Source organism: Acartia tonsa, chromosome 2 (assembly GCF_053477335.1).
Source record: "Acartia tonsa isolate MP-2025a chromosome 2, ASM5347733v1, whole genome shotgun sequence".
Taxonomy (NCBI): Eukaryota; Metazoa; Arthropoda; class Copepoda; order Calanoida; family Acartiidae; genus Acartia; species Acartia tonsa.
Window position 1 is genome coordinate 20,208,387 of NC_137261.1, and position 19,543 is coordinate 20,227,929.

A 19,543-nucleotide genomic window follows, 5' to 3' on the forward strand; every position below is an offset into this window, starting at 1 on the left:
TTTTTTAGTGCATGAAAAAAATTTAATGGTAGATTTTTATTCTTCGAGTCCTTTTTTAAACCCATTTGTAATTTGGATTTCACCCATTTTCAAATATAATTAGAGTTTTTTTCTTTCTAGAAATTAGGTAGTAATATCAATCTCCCTAGTTTAATCCTAACAGATTCCACTTAATTTAATTTTTAATAGTACAATTAGTTTTTAAAAGAAGAGCGAGTTGGGTTATTGTTAAGTTGAAAGTGGAGATTTTATATCTGTGTGCGTGGATAATATTGGTGATGTGAGAAAATTTTAAGAGTTTCTAAAGCCGATAAAGTATAATGAAATCATAGCAAAAGTGTAAGCTCTCTTAGGCTGTACTTCATTGTGATTCAAAGGTTTAACTAAACTCTGGACCAAACTTTGGTGTATTGGATATAGAATATAGATTTCACAGAAAAAAATTGCTCCCAAGAGAAATCTAGCATACAGAACAGATCTGGGCACACGGACTAAAATTATGCAAATCAAATTTAATAATTAAATAAATAGGCAAGAAACAGCGTATAGTGTCCAATAAAACAGTATACATTGTAATTGACCAACAGAAAATTGTATACTGTTTCAATAGTTTAAAATTGTAAGTATATAGTTTAAGTTCAATTTAGGCTGGTAATCATTTAAAAAAGGCTTGAAAAAGCTCTGAAGTGCCATTCCATTAGAATTATTTTAAATTGATGGGTTCTTTCATTTGTTTTCGAATCCAAATCCTAGTTTCCGAAAACTGGCAAAAACCACACAAAATTTGAGTTATACAGCCTTACAAATTGGAACTACATAAAATACAATATTTTAATATGAATAAGTTATTTATTTAACAAATTTTCTAGTATTTCTATAATGTTTTCTTTTTTATCAGTTTAGTATCTAGTTTAGAGCAGTTTAATGACAAGTACAAAAACTTTCAAAAGTCCAAGAAACAAACGCATAAAAAAACTATTTTTCTTTAACTCAAAAGGATTAACTCATGTAAAATCTTATAAACATACAATTAGAACATGTAGTAGTATAAAAGACGGTGTTATTTAGTAAAGAATGAGAACACATTTTAAAGTAACTACGCATGTAAAAAAATACTTTTGTGTACTAGTATTCTTTCAACGTGCATGAGCTGTAAAATTTAATAACATTTTTATGGCAGTTCCATTTGTTTAGAACAAAACATAAATAATAAAATCATCTTGGAAATATAAAACCTTCGAGAACATTCCATTTTTCATATTTATATGTAACAGAGTGTGGTTAATGAATCTTCTTCATAATATTAGGGTGTTGGTATTATAATTTTGAAAAATGATTAGGTTTCTGTGTTGTTTTTGATAATGGCTCTAAGTGTTCCTTTTATGAAATTAACATATAATAAAATTGCAAATGAAAAGAATGACAACAGTTTTGACAGCTTATTGCTTATTTGATTTAAGTACAAGATCTTGAATCACACCTTGCATTCCTAAGTAATAATTAAAAATAACATTAAAATATTCACTCTATGAATAGAGTATGAGTTTCACGGAACACACTGTATTAGTATAGTACCATATGAAATATTTACATAAAAAATGATCCACCATTTACTTACGTAATTTCAAATGTAAAAAAATACTTTTTGGGCAAATATTCATTTCAATGTTTTTCTTTTATTGTAGATTTAAGATTATAAGCATAAACTATTTTTGCATGACTTTCTTTATAACTTTAAATTATAATATTTTGATTTGTGTGCTGTGCATGTTTATTAATACTAAGATCCGATATCCGAAGTATAAATATATTTTATGAACCCATGGCACTTTAAAGAAGCTTTCTACAGTGCCTGTAGAAAATGTCGTCCTACTGGTCAATTGAAGTGTATATTGGCATGCCATTGTTCAATTAAAATGTATACTGGCCTATCTTTTTCACTTGTATTGTATGACTTCATTTTTTATAGCTACTATGACGGGCTTCCACATTAAACAGTAGCAGATGCAAAGGTGTCTGAGGATATATTTTGACAAAATTACAAACTTAATAATTTTTTTTAATTTGGGTTTAAATTTGTTTTATTGTTTTTTTTGAAATGCCCTTGCGCCTAAAGCTGTTAAAATTAAGGTCACATTTAGATAAAAAAAATTTAGTTTTACTTCGGACATTCAAGTTTGTTTACTTGTGTTTTTAGAATAAAAACTTTAAAAAAATAAATTATTTAAAAAATAATGAGTACATAAAATTTTTATTAACCTTCACAAAGATTTTACAATTCTTAAATTTGAATTAATTAAATTTAAAAGTAGATCTAAAGAATAATTTTCAAGTTGCAAAGTTACCAAATCTTACCAAGGAAAATTATGTACTTAATATTTTATAACAAAACACATGGATACTGCACCTGAAGAAAGTTATTTTTCCTCTTTAATTTTTGTATTACAGCTAGCATGTTGTATACAACATAATTCTGACTTTTGTTTTTGACTGGTAAAAAATATGAGTAAAAATAGTCTTCTTCTTCGCTGTTTTATTTTTAAATTTTTATGTTATCTAAATTTGTTTGTTAATTTAAAGGTAAGTTTTAAGTGAAAAAGCTACTCTATAATATGAAATTTCGGTCTGTTTGCCCGTCCGTAAGAAAATGTGAATTTCTACTCTATAAATCAATTGGTTGGTCTGTCTGTGCTGTTCTGAAATTCTGTTTGTCATCAGTTGCTATTACAGATAGATAATTCGAATTCTGTGTTTTGATTAAAAGGAACAATGAGAAGCTGTTATAATAAAATATCCTTTTCATTTCATGTGCTTTCTTTTCTTTTTAATTTTAAACTTAAGAGCTTCGCTAATTATATATGTTTACATCCTTGTTTGTATATAGTAAGAAAATATATAAAATTGATGCTCTTGAGAAAAACAAACCTTCAAAATTAATTCCCTAGGGCTAAATTTTGTGAGAAAATCTATTTTATAGGGTCTATATTTGTAAATATTTGTAAAAATAAAATATCTTTCCATTTTTATTTATTAATAAGTGAAACTACACTAAAATCCTTCATCATATTAACTCTATTTTGAAAATAAAAGCACATAATAAATGTCACTTTTTTTTTATATAAAATAATTGTTATTATTTAGATGTTCCTGGTAAAAGAAACGAAGTGTTTTATGATTGTTGTCCAGATCCATACTTGGATATTACTTTCTACATCAAGATTCGCAGAAGGAATGCATTTACTACATGTTTATAATTTAATCAAATCAATATAATATCCATCTTACTTACATCAGTTTCCTAGTAAAAGCAACCTTTTTAGACTGAAACTATACAGTTTTTGGGGCGGGCTGGCTACAGCTGTATATTGTTTAAATATTAGCTAAATTTAACAAATAGTTGCAAATCTTGGGCAAATACTATGGAACATCTGTCAGTGATAAGCTACATGCATGAAATACATTAAAAAGAGCTAGCTTCCACTTTACATCTTAAATATATTACAAGTACAATCAATCATGTCAAAAATGACTAATAAACTATGATATTAGTTAAGTAAAATATTCAATAAAGACTAACAGACAAGATTAACAAGATGTTTTCTTTTTTAACTAACAATGATCTAAAATCGTAAAGGAAATGTGATTTCAAGAACTAAAATCTACCTAATTTTCTTATTATATAAATTTGAATAAATAGTTTGACCAACTAATGTTGAAAAGAAAAATTTGAAATTGAATTTTGTGTCTATTTAAATTAGATCCAGAACTTGGAATTGATTTAAACTTTAATGAAATACATTTAGTTGAAAATGGAGACTTTTGGAAAGTGATATAATTATAATTTATGTGGAAATTTGAATATTAAGTTTCCTTGAATAATTAATTATTCATTATAAACTAAATTTAATACTTCTGCTAGGGCGAGGAAAATGAGAGAAATGAAAAGTGGAGAAAATAATTATAGCAACCGCAGCCAACCTAATATTCTCCTTAGATAGCTTACATAAGGAATATAAAACATAATTTAAATTTTTTCTTTCAACCAATAATAAACCCACGTTTCATTAGATTTTTTCTTACTTAGCAATTTTGTTGTTTAATAGTATTTGATTTTTATAACTTAAGAGGAAAATAATTACTAATAGTAACAAATTTAAGGTTAAATTTTTTGATGCTTTTTGATATTTTTTCATTGGCTATTCTCATTCAGCTGTTATACAATCCTTACCTAAGAGAAAAGAAAGAAGTGTTTTAGAAGTTTTGGTTGTGTTGAGGGAATGATTAACTAATGGAAAACCAAAATGTTTAGATTAATTATTTATATAATCAAACAAAATAACAAATTTGGACTTCACTGCTCTTTCTGGTAGTAACTCTCTTTATCTCTCTACATTTCTCACATGAATTTTTTTTCTGTTTCTGTTTTGTTTTTAATTAGTTCCTCTTCAACTCACCACCCATTTGCTTCCCCCTTTTTCTGCTATTAGTCTGAACTAATTAAAGAAAAAAGAATTAAACTGTTGACTTTGTTGAATTGTTTTCATATTTTTTTCCCTAAAGTTTGAACTTAAGAAAATAGATCAAATTTAAGGAAACTAATAGGTGATTTAATTTAGATTTACTTCATTACTTTAAATTTAAGATAGCAAAATGGATTTAAATTCTAATGCATTAGAAGTAAGGTTTTTTTTACAGAGTTTTTTAGTTTCAAAAAAATTCTTACATATGTACGTATACTTGTTCCTTTTGACCAAATGAATATTGTTTTAAGAATTATAGCACCCCCATATAGAATATTAAAACCTTTGATTTAATTACTGTAGAGACATCAATACTTTGGAACTAAAAATCTTATGTAGTATATGCATACATCACTTCAGGACCCTTTACTATTTTTTCAACCTAATAGTACCATGTGTTTTGATAGCCTCCATGGCTGTCCTTGGCTTCACCCTGCCACCTGATTCAGGAGAAAAACTTTCACTTGGTAAGTACAACCCATTTACAAAAAAATAAAAGCAGATTTTTAATATAAATGCAAACTTATGAACATTTCAGACGATATTTATGAAGATTTTATTAAATAAATGTTTTTTTAATCATTAAATTTCAGACCTTAAAACTTCCTTTATATTACTCTTGTCAAATAAGGAATAAAAACTTTTGATAAAGTTATCTGAAGAAAGTGGGTTTTAAAATTTATTATTTAACAGATATTAGGGCTAGGAAAGAATTATCAAACATGTTTGGAATAGTGCATTAATTACAGCAAAGAAGTTTTTTAAGATTATTTATTGGAAGTTAGTTTTTTTTGCGATATAAGAGTTACATTAGTTTCCATAACAAAATGATTTTTAGGCGTGACTATACTGCTCTCTTTGACAGTTTTTTTAAACATGGTTGCCGAGACAATGCCAATAACCTCGGACAATCCTTTGCTAGGTACAATAAAGGAATGCACTGCTAACATAGGGTTCATGTCATGCCAAAGATATTAACATTGCTCTAGACCACTAATATGCTTGGCAGTTTATTATTATTAACAACCTGTCAGTTTGTTTACTTATGCATTACACAGAGGAATTTTTTTCTCGTATTAGGATATCATCTTTCAATAATTAACCTAGTGAAATTGGATAATTAATCTTTTTTCATTTAAAATGGTTATTTTATTTGAAGATAATATCAATTTTTCTATTTATCTTACATAATCTTTGGAAATTTTTCTTAATTATTAATTATTTAGTTAAATGAGAATACACTTTTAATTAACAAAATTTTTATGTATAATCTCATTGAATCAAGTACATTAAAAAGGAAATTATACTATTTCAAAAATGAAATTTCCATTGATCATGGTAGACCAGAAAGCTTTACTAACTGAATGAAAGTTTTACTAACTCTGAATGAAAATAGATTAGAAATTTTCATTTCTACCCTTGATAAACAAAACTTTGAATTTAATTAAGAGCTATTCAAATATATTTACTCTATTCTCTAGTAATGATCTGAATTGATAAAAGTTTTCATATCAAAATAGGATAATCAAAACTTTGCTAAAAATAATAGAAGAAGAAGGATGATTATTTAATCAGAAGTAAACAAATTCAAATAATCAAGAGTTGCTTGTCCAAAACTGCTTTGCTACATCTTAATATTACCAAAAAGATTTTTTTTGTGTTTGATAGGGGCTTGATATAGTGCAATGGATGAGAAATGATGTCTAGTGAAAAATTTGCTAATTTGCTTGATGATATTGGAAAATTTAGAGAGAGAAATTTGCATTCTTATGTGCAATTTCGAATAGAAGATAGTTTTATGCATCTTCATAGAGATTAGATTAATAAAATATTTCAACTTTTAGAATTTATAAAGATTATGATTCTATAAACCTTACTAATAATAAAATTTCAGGAGTGACAGTGTTGCTATCTCTAACTATATTTCTAAATACTGTATCATCCATAATACCAATTACCTCAGATAGCCCATTAGTAGGTAACTAATATATACATATAGGAGTGTTATTTATATATATATTTATTTTCTCAACATCTAAATATTGCTAGTTTTATTTAGAATAATGGATCACTTTAACAGTTTCACACATATATTATACATAAATATATTTTGCAGAAGGGAACTCAAACCTAGCACCACACAATAAAATATTTCAGGGATGTGCCTGCTATCTTAAAATTTAGTTTTCTTAGCATAGTCTAAAATTTTGTTGTACATTTTCTTTTAGATATTCAATATTTTATCCATAATCATGATTTTTAATTTAGTTGGGATACCAAAATTAAATATTAAATATCTTTTTTAAAACATGGTACATTCCTGAGTTTTTTATTATTAGGACAATTAATCCTTATGACAATATTCCTGTCCTATTTTTTTAGATGATAGATATCCACTAGTTTTATTTTATTCAGTTATATAATTGATATATTTTATGAACAATTTCAAACTTTTTATTGGTATTACTAAAGGATATCTATTACTTGATAATATTTCATTAGAAGATTTTTGTACATTTATTTTTAGATTCTTTATTTTACAAAAAAAATCTAAGGATGATATTAATATTAGGATCATCTTAATGGTTCTTAAAAATATTTCTATATATTTTTGCAAATTTTTTGTCTTATAATTTTTATCTATTGGATTATGATATATTTGAATAAAGATAATTATGTAATTTTTCTTACAATTTATATTGAAACCTGAACTCATTATTTCTTAATAAAAGAAATATGATATGAATAATTCTGCAATAATTATATATCTGATAACCATAAAAGAGAGAAAAAGGAAAGGTAATATTTATGATAGCTAATTTTATTAGCTAATACTATCAAGAAAACATTGGAATTACATTTTCATAAGCCTACAAATCTTAATTTGACTTACAAATTTTACATTTTGTATCATTATAATTTATATTAGTATTAAGCTAAACTGAATTTCCTGGCTGGGATTTGAATAAGCTAATCACATATTTTTTTACAAAAATTACTACCTTTAATTTATTCCTTTGATGATATTGAACACAGTAATGTGAAATACCAAATCTAAATATAACAGGTACCTACAATAAAGAAATTGGCTTTTAACTATTTTTAAAAAATATTTTGACACAGGCAATATGAACTTTGATATAATTCTCCATGTTTTTGGTTTCTTTGAAAATAACTAAAAGTATTTACTTTATATACAAATAAAGTTAATATTTCCTGTCCATAATCCATATTTATAATTACATATTTATTTACCTGGTATTCTTGTAGGTGTTGCCATCATGCTCTCAATAACAATATTTGCCACTATAGTTGGTGACATGCTACCTGTCTCTGACAGTACGCCTCTCATAGGTTAGACATACACTCCCTATCAATCCTATAAACTACTCCTTATTACACCCTTCTCTTCCTAAAATTGGAAATTATGTGGATTGATATTATGTTTTCATATTAATAAAAATAAATTCCAAATAATATGATAAAAATTTACAATGAGAAAAGAATTAAAACTGAACTAAAGAATGATAGCTAAATAAATATTTTGCATTTGCCCTTTGTAATAATTGAGTGATACACAATATTCATACTTAAAGTCTTGTGTTTACAAAAGATGTTAAATAAACATGCAAAATATTACAAAATTTGCCCCCATTTTCTACAGTTTATCAAGGGTATAAAACTTAACTAGTTTTCTTTTGTAACACTTGAATCTTTAATTGTTTCTTGTTTGGCTTGTATCCTCTATTTTGACAGTATATTGGCTACTAAGGATATTATTTGGGATATAAATGTTGTAAAAACACTCAAGTTGCAAATCTACATAAAAGTTTAAAAAACAAACAATAATTTTTAGAAGTCAAAGGAATATTTCTCTGCTTTGTTGTAGATTTGTCAATTACAGAGGCACATATATTTCAAATTAATTTAGTCTTTAACCATAATTTATGTCTAAAGCTCATATGTCGTTTATTTAAAGAAAAGACATTTTTTGACAGGGCAACATTTGGGTATAATAAATATAAGGAATATGAAATATTTTTGTGCCTCTGATATAAAAAACTTTTATTTCAGCATAAATGGTTGTAATTCTTGTATTCCAGAACCGCCAGTCTTGTCAACCTGTGTTTTAAGTTTTCTAATAAGCATTTATATATATACTCATGCTTTCAATGTGGTTTTCTTAAATTCTTGATGGTCTCACATTGGTTGTGATGGATTTCTAAATATTTTCTTTCATGTAATCTTCTGTAATAATTTATATAAAGGTGAAAGTTTTTTGGTATGTCCTTAAGATCTTACTATTCACTGATATTCAATTTTCCATTCTAAAGAAGATTTGCATAGGATCTGATGGTTTTTAGACTAGTTAATCTTAATTTAAGTCTTGGGATTAATTTATTCTTTATTATCCCCCCTTTAGGTTCAATGCCATAACTGCCAGGAGCGCAGCCTCTTGTTTAAAATAAAGCTATGAATCAGGAGTTGTTATAATTAAACATTTGAAGAAAAAAATCCTTTACTAAGACTTTTCTTTTCTACAAATCTATCACTCAACTTCTTTTTTTCTTCTGTAAATATATTAAGGATTGTTATAAACGATATAAAAAGGAACAACACTAAAATATTAATAAGGATAATAACCAAAAAGTAAAGTTATAATAGTAGCAAATCAAGAAATATTTTGTATGATAATTAAATGATAATCTATAATGCTTCAAAATGTAAAAATCTTCACTGTTGATTTACTTCAAATAGGAAACTGCAGTAATCTAAATGTTTTTTAACATAAAAACATAAACAAAATAACAATTAATAATATTTTAAACTAAAAATTGTTGATTTATTTGTTATGAACCCTTTTTACAACACAATTTTTACTTTTTTTATATGATTTTAGAGTTTACAAATATTTAAAATGTGAAAGAGAAAGTGAATTTATGAGGTGATAAGATGGTAAATTTGCATCATACTCTAATAATATTAAATCCAATTACATTTTACAAAATAGGAATAGCTTAGAATTAAATCAAGTTTTACAAAACACAAAATTCAATAGAAAGAAATAGCTGAGTACATTCATTAAAATACACACATTTAGTTTCTACAAATATTGTCTTGCTTTATTGCATGAGCATGTTCTTGTCATTTTAAAATTATGCATGTTACTAGAATATAAACTAATGAACTAGCAAAAATTAATATTTTTGTAATTAAGCCTACAGAGATATTAGGTAAACTAAAAATTACTTTTATATAGCATGGTTGTTGTAAAAAATACTTTTAAATATATAATATGTGTACATGGTAAATAGACAGATTAAACTTACACAAACTAAACCATAAACTAAATGTTGTATTTGATTCCCCTCTGCAGAGAAAAATAATTTAAACTAACTTTTAAAACAAAATTAAATCAATTAAAACTAAAGATGAAATGATCAAAGTTAAATTGTAATGAGTTAGTGTGATCCATTTCAATGAGTTAATTTTAATAAATTCATAAATGTTGTGATTCAGATATGTACCAGTTGATTTTTAAAAAAGTATAAATAAATATTTTGACTTGCTACAAGCATTTGATACAATTAAACTCAATTTACACTGGTACACATCTTTGAAAAGGTAGATAGAAAACTGGTAAATTATCGAGGTATGATTAAGTAATATTTCAATTTATTTTTTCTTTAAAAATATTAATAAAATTATGAATCTTAAAATGAAGATTGAAATGATAAAAAAATTTGCAATTTTTTATATTGTCATTTTTATGAAAAATTCTAAAATAATCATGAAATAATTAATTTTGAATAGATTTTAAAAATTTGAATCTAATCTTCTGATATTTAGGTACATATTTTAACTGTATTATGTTCATGGTTGCCAGTAGTGTTGTCACAACTATTATGATTCTCAACTACCACCATAGGAATAAAATCGGCATCAATATCATTTTCAAAAATCATAAAGATATAATGCTATTGCTTAAAATATGCAAGAACTTTTTTAGTTTTATATTAAGACATGTTCAAATTTAAGTTTCATTTTGGGGTATACTTTACCTTGTGAAAACAATGAGAATATTGTTTTTACATAAAGGCCAATAAAGAAAAATATTTGTTCAAAATGCAATTTTAGTTGACAAATATTTTTAAAAAGTTTTCCTTCTTGTACTCATCATTTTGGAAAATAAGTGCAATTCAAATTTTTTCCAAAGTATTTTACCTAAAAAATCACACCAAAACTACAAACAAAATATTGATGAATTTTTGGTTACTAGATTAGCACACACACACGAAATGCCTGAATGGGTAAGTTTTATTTTGCTGTTGTCCTACAAATATGCGAAAATCAAACATTTTTAATCAAGTATTTTTCCCTATTCCGGGGTTAGTCCAAATAATTAATATTAATTTTTTAACTCTAACTTTCCCACAATCAAATTAAGAGAAAAAAATTTATTGGGGGGGAAGGGTGTCCAAATAATTAATATTAATTTTGTAACTCTAACTTTCCCACAATCAAATTAAGAGGCAAAAATGAAGGGGGAAGGGGGGGGTTCAAATAGATTCTTTGATTTAAAATGATATGTTAATTTTTCTTCATTCCTAAAAAAATTGTTTTTTGCCGGACAAATTTTTTACACCTCCTGGAAAGTCCTTTTATTTGAAATGGAGTTAACGTTTGTAATTGTTTACTTTACAAAAAAAAGTCAGAGAAATGAAGGGTCGCTACAACCTTACGAACCTTACTTTGCACAGGTTCGTGTATTATTTCTGCAGTGGATCCCCTGGTTTCTGCGGATGTCACGGCCAGGAGAAAAGATAACTATAAAATCTATTCTCATGCAGAATAAAATGAAAGAACTAGATACAAAGGTAAAAAGAATATCTTATTTGATAATAGATTAAACCCATATGACAAAAAAATGTATAAATATTCAATTTTCATTTGTCCTAAACATAAAAAAGTCAATTAGAATATAATTCCTTTAATATCCGAAAAACAGTTTATCGAATATTTAGGTCAAAGAAAGTCGTACAACCTCAAAAATTCACATTACAAATTACCATTATTACTATAAGAGTTTAATTATTTGAAGATTATCAGGATTGCTTTACTTTCAAATGTTAAAGGCTAGGCAGCCGCATCCATGCCTCCTTAAGCATAAATAGCTGCCTAGCCCAGTATTTGTGATTTGTAATTTTTTAAGGAAAATTCTTCCAAGTCTCTGTTAGCAAATGTTCTTGATATGGAGGATGATTTTAAACTAAACTCTTCTTTAGCACACAGGAACTTGGTTACAAACTTTTAGAAAAAGAAATAATTTCCAGAAGCAGCTTATAGTGCCTCTTAAAAAAAGAGGTCATAAAATACAAATGACCATTAATAAGCCAGTAAACATTTTAATTGATCAATAGTAAAATGTATACTGACCTATCATTGGTCACTTGTATTGTATGGCCTTATTTTTATAAAGCCCTATAATCTGCTTCTAATTTCTAAATTAGTCATTAGTCCTAGTCCTAACGTCCTATAAATATTTTCTTGCCTCTTCAACATCAAACATTAAACTCCCTTATTTTTTTCCCAATTAAACCTTGAATTTATTATTATCAATCAGTTTTACTTTAAGTTAAGTTAGGTTATAATGGGAATGGGATTGGGACTCCGCGCCTGTTCAATCAAAGCCTTTCTCAAAATCCAATATTTGACCAAAAACAGATTCCAAATATTATTATAACGGATTATCCCATACCTTGGTTATGATAGTTTTGAGGCTCGACTCATAACCCACGATTTTGGGTTAACACGTAGCACACCCGCTTGTTGTCGGGGAGGTGATACACCAGATGCGCGACATTAATAAACAGAATAGAGGGAATGTCTTGGCCCAAAACAGGCACAATTAGGACTTCTAGACAAATGTCATGCACTGTCATGGACATCAGCCTCGCACGTATGAAGAAATTTAGTCAAGATTTATATGTCTCCTAGGCAGGTATTCAAGATATCTCCCTGGAAGGTTAAGCAATAAAACGTTTGTAACCAAACTGTGCACTAGTTCTGTGTACCCACATCTGAGTAACAACCACAACCACAACGGGCATAACGGCCACAACAACCATATTCACAGCCATAAGAATGGGGGAGGGTACATACGGCCACCGCCACACACACAACCATTCGAGGAGGCTTACCCCCCAGGTAAAACCTATTGTTGAAAACATAAAAGAAAATATTGCTTCCAGCTTAGACAAACAACGGCATTAATTTGAGAAAAAAATCACGAAACCTACACGGGATGTTCAGCTGTCGTTTTGGGGCAACACTTGACGACCTTTTTATCTGCCCCCAAATATTATTTTAGATTTATTTCGCTTGTTGACTATACCTCATTCCTGTATTGATTCACTTTTGTGTAATCAAAATATTAATAAAGAAAAATAATAAAAAATGTTATTAGTTAATTATATGTTATTAAATTATAATAATACTAGCGGCTTCGCCCCTAGCCTCTAGGGGCTTGGGCCCCAAGAGGTTTGATATAACCAAATTTTTGTATTTTAGATTTAAAATAAGAATGTATTTTTTTTTTTATATATTGGGAGGGGGGGGGGTAGACGTAATCCACCCCACTATTTTAATTTTAGTTTTAAAAAGAAATTTTTTTTGGAGGGGGGTATATTTTCATTTTTTAGGGGGATTGGGGGTGTCCCACCCCCAAAGAAAATAGTTATAAACCTTCCCGGGACCTATGAGAAGCTATCCTGTAAAGGTGAACCCGATCGGTTCAGCGGTTAGCGAGATCCTTCGCTACAAACAAACAGACAGACATCGTTCTACTTTGTAATATAGATATTATTAACTAATAACTTTATGAATCATTTTAGGCGTTCACCGAGAATTAAGTATGATATTAAAAGAAATTAGAGTAATAACTGATAAAATCAAGGAAAAACATCTTTAAATATAAAATCTATTTTCAAAAACTTCAAACTTTATTCAGATTTATTTCTATTCATTAAAGAAAAAAGAAAAATAGCATTAACTTTTTTCTTCTTCTCAAACTTTGCACTATCTATCAAACTGCATGCATTCCCTAAATTTGGAAAAGTGTTAAAATATGATGTATATTAAGTCAAGATTTATGTTTAATTAAATCATTAAGAGAATGATTTATTTTATACATTCTGTTGAAAATAAAAATGAAATATATAGTACACAAAGTCAAAATATTGTCTTCAATTAAAAAACCTATGACTATAAACATTTAAATTTAGATTGTATTGGTTTGGAGAATCCATCTTTATTAAATTTATTTCAGCCTTGCTTACAACAATTTTTAAGCTTACTATAGCAGAACGAATATATAAAATTTGTGATGAAGTCCATTTATCCTTTTTGTCTATCTCTGATATTAAAACTTGTCCAAAAAGATAATTATATGGAATGTGTCATGTGTGACGTCATAAAATACGTTTATATCCATCTCTTTTTAGGGGTTTCCTTTCCCACTTTCATCTTTCCTTTTTAGACATATTTTTATGAAGTCACACATGACACTTTCCAACGCTTCAAAAACAAATCTGAAAACTCAGATTTTTTTAATTGACTTTCCTAAGACTATAGATGAATTCAAAGATGATCTAATTGGTCAGGACGAGGAGGAAGCTTCAGCAATTGAGAGTGATTGGAAATTTGCTGCAATGGTTCTTGACAGGTTAGAGAATGAAAAAAAGAAGAAGAAATAATTAGGGATCTAAAGAGTTAAGACAATAAATTGATGGACATCCAAAATGTTAATATACAAAGTGACCACTTCTGTACATTACAATTATGGGGGGGGGGGGAGGGTTATGGGTTACACGCCCCTTTTATTCCCAAATAAAAGAAACTGCGCACAATAAATTGGACTGAAATAAATAGTATGAAAGAAAATGCAATATCTTGTCCTCTACTCGTCCAAAATTGGGATACGTAATAAAAGATTGTTTTAATTCAATGTTGGCCTAAATTAGCAATTTATCAAAAATGGATACTATTTTTAACTTTATATTATAAATCTATCCATAACGATATTTCCTACTTGGCAAATATGTTGAATATTCAGATATATATAGGACTAATATATTATCCCTGTATCCCTGACTATGATGGTACCTCCCTGGCAAATATGTTGAATATTCAGAAGATTAGATAGCTCCACTTTTTCCCCAGAATTGCGGCCACTAAATCAAGACAGAAAAGAAATACAAAACGCAAAATTGTACACTGTACAATTGTTTCTACGCATTTATATTTACAATACACATAATATGTATTATCTAGAGGATCCATCTGATCCAATTTTTTGTCAATTTAAAAAGATACTTTTAGCAGACTATTCCACTATTCATGATTAACTTATAGCTTGGTCATATGCTTCACATTATACGAGGGAGGAATTTGTACACGAAATAATTTACCCTATAGAAAAGCTATATTTGCAAAAATTTGTAGCTGACCAAGAATAAGGTATAACAAACAAGAAAAAAATCTAATATAAGATTTGGGGGGCGAATGGAGAGGTCGTCAGTTTTACAATGTGCTGCCCCCCAACGACAGCTGAAAAACACGTATAGATTTCGTGAATTTTTTTTTCCGAACTAATTTCGTTATTGGTATAAGCTGGTAGCTGACTTATAATGCGAACGATATGAAATGAAATTACAAACTCTGTAAATTGTTTCAACAATTGAATTTTTGGAATGTACCTTCACCGTTATCCTATTGCCTGATTTAGATTATCTCTATTGTCTTTACAGTCCCACATGTAAAGGGGTAAAGTTTACCTGTTTGTTTGTTAAAATCTCGCTAACACGGAACCAATGAACATATGATCGGTATGGTTTCATGCTGTTATATATGCGTCTTTGATGGTACAGGGGGCTATTATTCTGCCTCCTCCCTCTACTTTCGGTGTCCCTAGATACTAGGGATGCAGCTAAGAGTTATGGATTTTGGATTTTGTACTTCAAGTTCTTAAGAACAGCTATTTGCTTTACTTAATTTGACATGTCTTCTTTGCCTTGTCCTAAAAAAATAGGACCCATCAATGCAATCTATAATACAAAGTAGAACGATGTCTGTCCGTCTGTCTGTCCGTCTGTCCGTCTGTCTGTCCGTCTGAAGCTTAAGATCTCAGTAACCGCTGAACCGATTGGGCTCTACTTTTCAGGGATTATACCTACTGGTCCTGTGATGGTTTTAAGCTATTTTCCTGGGGGGAGGGACACCCCCAACCCCCCCAAAAACTAAAAAAAACAACCCCCCCCAAAAAAATTTTCTTTTTAAAACTAAAATTAAAATTGTGGGGTCGACTACCCCCCCCCAAAAAAAAATTACCCCCCCCAAAAAAATTAAAAAATTTTTTTTTTCTTTCAAATCTAAAATACGAAATATTGGTTTGATTAAACATCTTGGGGCAAAGCCCCTAGAGGCTAGGGGCGAAGCTGCTAGTTTATTTTAAAGTATGCTAAATTAGACATTTAATGCCACTTTGACTTAATAATGGCATTTGACCTTTTATTAGACATTTATTCCGGTAAATTTTGTACATCTTCCTTTATTTTGTCTACCTTTTTTTTGATAAATAACAGGTACTATACTTCTTTTTACCATAAAAGGCTTCATCACTAGCTTCAAGAGGATGCGAGATGAAACAATAAAAAGGGATAAGGTTAAATATCTGAGCGTTATTTCAGTGACGGACACATTTCTTAGTTGTTTTAAAGTAGCTACGCTAGTAAAAGTTAATGTTGGATTTGATGATACTTGTTTTATTTCAGGTTATGTCTGATAACATTTACCCTGTTCACAGTGATAGCAACCATTGCAGTTCTGGCAGCTGCTCCGCATGTTCTTGTTACTTAGGTAATAAAAAATATTTCTTGTCCACATCGGGGACTTATTTCTATAGTATTTTTATCTCCAGGGTGAACTAAAAGTAACTTAAACTAACCTAATCGAAAATAAGCATACAAAATCGTTTATTGTTCAGATGCAAAGTGAGAAAACCGAATGTTATATAAATACTTATAAAAATAACAGGTTCTCTGACTGTTCATACTGAAAGATCTCGCTAACCGCTGGGCCGATTAGATTATCTTTAACAGTTAAACTTATCAGATCTTCAGAAAAGTTTAATAACAATTTTGGGAAAGGGTAGAAATCATTTTAGAAAAAGGATCCCCCCCCCAAAAAAAAATCTTTTTTTTTAAATTAAAAGAAATGTGGGTCGACTTTCCCTTCTTGAATAGCCCCTAAGAGATTCTAAGATAGTTGAATGTCAATCCGTCGCGTCTGTCAGAAGCAAAAATGTTAGCTTAATTTAGCAACATCAATGATGTAAATATTTTTTTCCTAGCCCTTTTGGTGATTTTCATACATTATAGGCGCTTCTACGTAACCTAACCTACTTGAAGCACCATAAATACGTTTTATTTGATTTAGACGTAAGTTTTGGTTTAAGAACCCTGTAAAAATCTATTCTACAGGTGGTAGAAATATTGAATTCCAGAAAAAACCTACTAAATGGCAAACTACAATTTTTAACCTAACTTTTTTTCAGATATGGTGTTCTAGATTTCAAATTGTTTACAAACATCTAGATGTTAAAATTTGCCGGGATATGAAATGAGTGAAAAATAACAAAAACTATAGAATTAATCATAATCATAACAAAGACAGTAATAAAGTTTAATAAGAATTAATAAGCAAACAAAATGAACAAGAGTGATTTTCAAACAAATTTTTAACTTTCATATAGTTATGTCTTAAAATTTAATTTGCTTTAATTTGAAAAATATTCATAAGAAATATTTCTTAAGTCAAAACAAATTACATTTTACAAGTTTTTCGATCTATTTACCAGTGTGTCATTAAATAATTAATGTAAATTGTTAGTTGTATTTAGTAATATTTAATATAAAATTGTTGGGCAATATACAACCCAAATATGTAGTCGAAAATTAAACCAAATTATATAGCATAAATAAACTTGCAAAACAAAGTACCATAAACACTGTTTCTTTTTCAAAAAAATGTAGAAAACTTATTAAAAGCGAAGTTATTTTTCATAGTAAATAACAAAAATTCAGGAATATTTGAACCAAAAAATATTTATGCTTTTATAAGAAATAAACTGTAGAATTTCTTACAACAAGTTAAACAGATAAAAAAACTCGCACAAAAATAAAATGTAATTATATTAAAATAAAAAACATGAATATATTTTAACTTTTTTGATAAATAATTTTAAAATAAATCTTTGAAGTTTATGTTTATTCTTTTTTTTTTGTAAAATATAATAGTAATATTCTAGTTATTTTGTTGCCTAACAGTCAGTAGAATTAAAATTATGTACATTCTTTTTTTAAAATTCCAATTTCATTTATAGACAAACAAACTTGATGCAGAATTCTTTTTTAAAACTTGGTGCTTTGTAATACTTTTCTCCACAAATTTGTAAGATAGATCTATTTCAAATTGTTTGAAAAGGATGTAAATATATTAAAAAATAAAAAAATTTCAACTTTTATATTTGTATGCTTAAAACCCGGTACAAATATATTATACAAATTAAATTTATATGTTTAATTTAAAATGCAAAGTAGCTTGATGTCTGTCCGTCTGTATGTCCTCATTTCTGTCCGTCTATCGATCTGTTTGAAGCTCAAGATCACGGTAACCGCTGAACCGATCGGGGAGCGAAGCCGCTAGTTTTGTTTAAAGTATCAGCAAGGTGGTTTTTGTAAAGCTTAATGTTTCCACTTCTCATGTTTTTTTGAATTTTTGAAAAGATACCTTTTACTAATAATATTGAACTGAACAATAAATGAGGAAGTATAGATGAATATTCCAGACAACTACTTGTCCCAAGTTGTGGAGATCCTTTTCAGTCTGCTAGCAAATTGCCTTCTGTTCTTTTGTAGGAATTAAGCAGTGTTTATATTTCCGACGCTATTAGCTGATTTCAAAGCCCAATACAAAATCGGGAATTGGTCCCCGATCTGTGGATAGATTATTAGATTTATTCTAGACATTTCTTATTTGATCCCGGGTGTCATTTATCTATGATTGCTGTCTAACCTATATCAAGCTGATATGGTAAATTTTAAATTCATAAGAAAGAACAAGCCACAAGCATTTTCTTTTACAAAGTTATTTCTAATTGAATTTCTTTAAAGTGAAGAAATAAGTTAGGCCGGTAGACAAAAAAGATAATACATCACAATTGCTAAAAAAATAATGTAATCACAATGATGTTCTGAAGTAGCTTAGCAATAAAGGTCTGGATGATTTCCATGTATCTATCGAGCACAATTACCCTTACCTTATTTTTAAAATAAATTGAAAATAATAAGGGGTTGGTATTTTGTCCCATGCTTAACACCTGCGTGATCCCCCAACCCTGCAGAGCTCTAACCCTGTGGGCATATCAAGTACCAAATATAACCTAACCTAACATAAAGTAATTTCAATCTATTTTCAACACAAGGAGTGTTGGGTTTCTGTGTTCGACAAAGCACTTGAGCTAAAAAAAGCAAATGAATGAACAAACGCACGGGCTTATGACTTCAACCTAATTCAGTGTGAGGTGCTTTTAAATTAGAGGTCAAATAGTTTTTATTATACTGACATCTTTTGACCAGACTGCTTGCTCTGTATAAGCCTATGTATGTAAGAATCATTGATTATAAAATGGTTGAATGGACATATTTTAATGCAAAAGGAATAGGATTCCATGTGGACTGAATCTATTATCAATTTCATTTAGACGTGATGATGGTAAAAACTGTCAGTCAAAATTTAGGTCAACCCTTTCAAGTTCTTTAGGAAAGTTGAGGGTTCTAAAGGAATAAGACAATGGCTTATAAATTCATGTACTTCTCCGATGATTACCCCTTCTGTAGATTACAATACGTGGTTAAAGGTTTGGACACTCAACTTAATATGAACCAACATATCAAAATTCATTA

General features: G+C 28.4%; 2 protein-coding genes across 9 annotated transcripts in view; one reads left to right on the forward strand and one right to left on the reverse strand.

Annotated features, from left to right (window-relative positions):
• Positions 1-18,148, forward strand: part of LOC145306432 (neuronal acetylcholine receptor subunit alpha-7-like) — a 58,115-nt gene extending 39,967 nt beyond the window's left edge. For 2 of the 8 annotated variants that reach the window (XM_080148539.1, XM_080148531.1), the window contains exons 8-20: positions 3,142-3,227; positions 4,879-4,987; positions 5,359-5,442; positions 6,415-6,498; positions 10,371-10,446; positions 10,798-10,831; positions 11,282-11,398; positions 11,734-11,811; positions 12,584-12,728; positions 13,415-13,474; positions 14,181-14,244; positions 16,352-16,436; positions 17,134-18,148. In XM_080148539.1, the coding sequence (XP_080004665.1) occupies positions 3,142-3,227; positions 4,879-4,987; positions 5,359-5,442; positions 6,415-6,498; positions 10,371-10,446; positions 10,798-10,831; positions 11,282-11,398; positions 11,734-11,811; positions 12,584-12,728; positions 13,415-13,474; positions 14,181-14,244; positions 16,352-16,436 (1,022 nt within the window). In that variant the 3' untranslated portion in view covers positions 17,134-18,148. Of the gene's footprint in view, positions 1-3,141; positions 3,228-4,878; positions 4,988-5,358; positions 5,443-6,414; positions 6,499-7,790; positions 7,875-10,370; positions 10,447-10,797; positions 10,832-11,281; positions 11,399-11,733; positions 11,812-12,583; positions 12,729-13,414; positions 13,475-14,180; positions 14,245-16,351; positions 16,437-17,133 lie in introns of all 8 variants that reach the window. The other 6 variants (XM_080148579.1, XM_080148553.1, XM_080148570.1 and 3 more) reach the window with 4 other exon arrangements.
• The window catches only part of LOC145306503 (18S rRNA aminocarboxypropyltransferase), a 210,210-nt gene that overhangs the window by 158,551 nt on the left and 32,116 nt on the right, over positions 1-19,543 (reverse strand). The window lies entirely within an intron of this gene.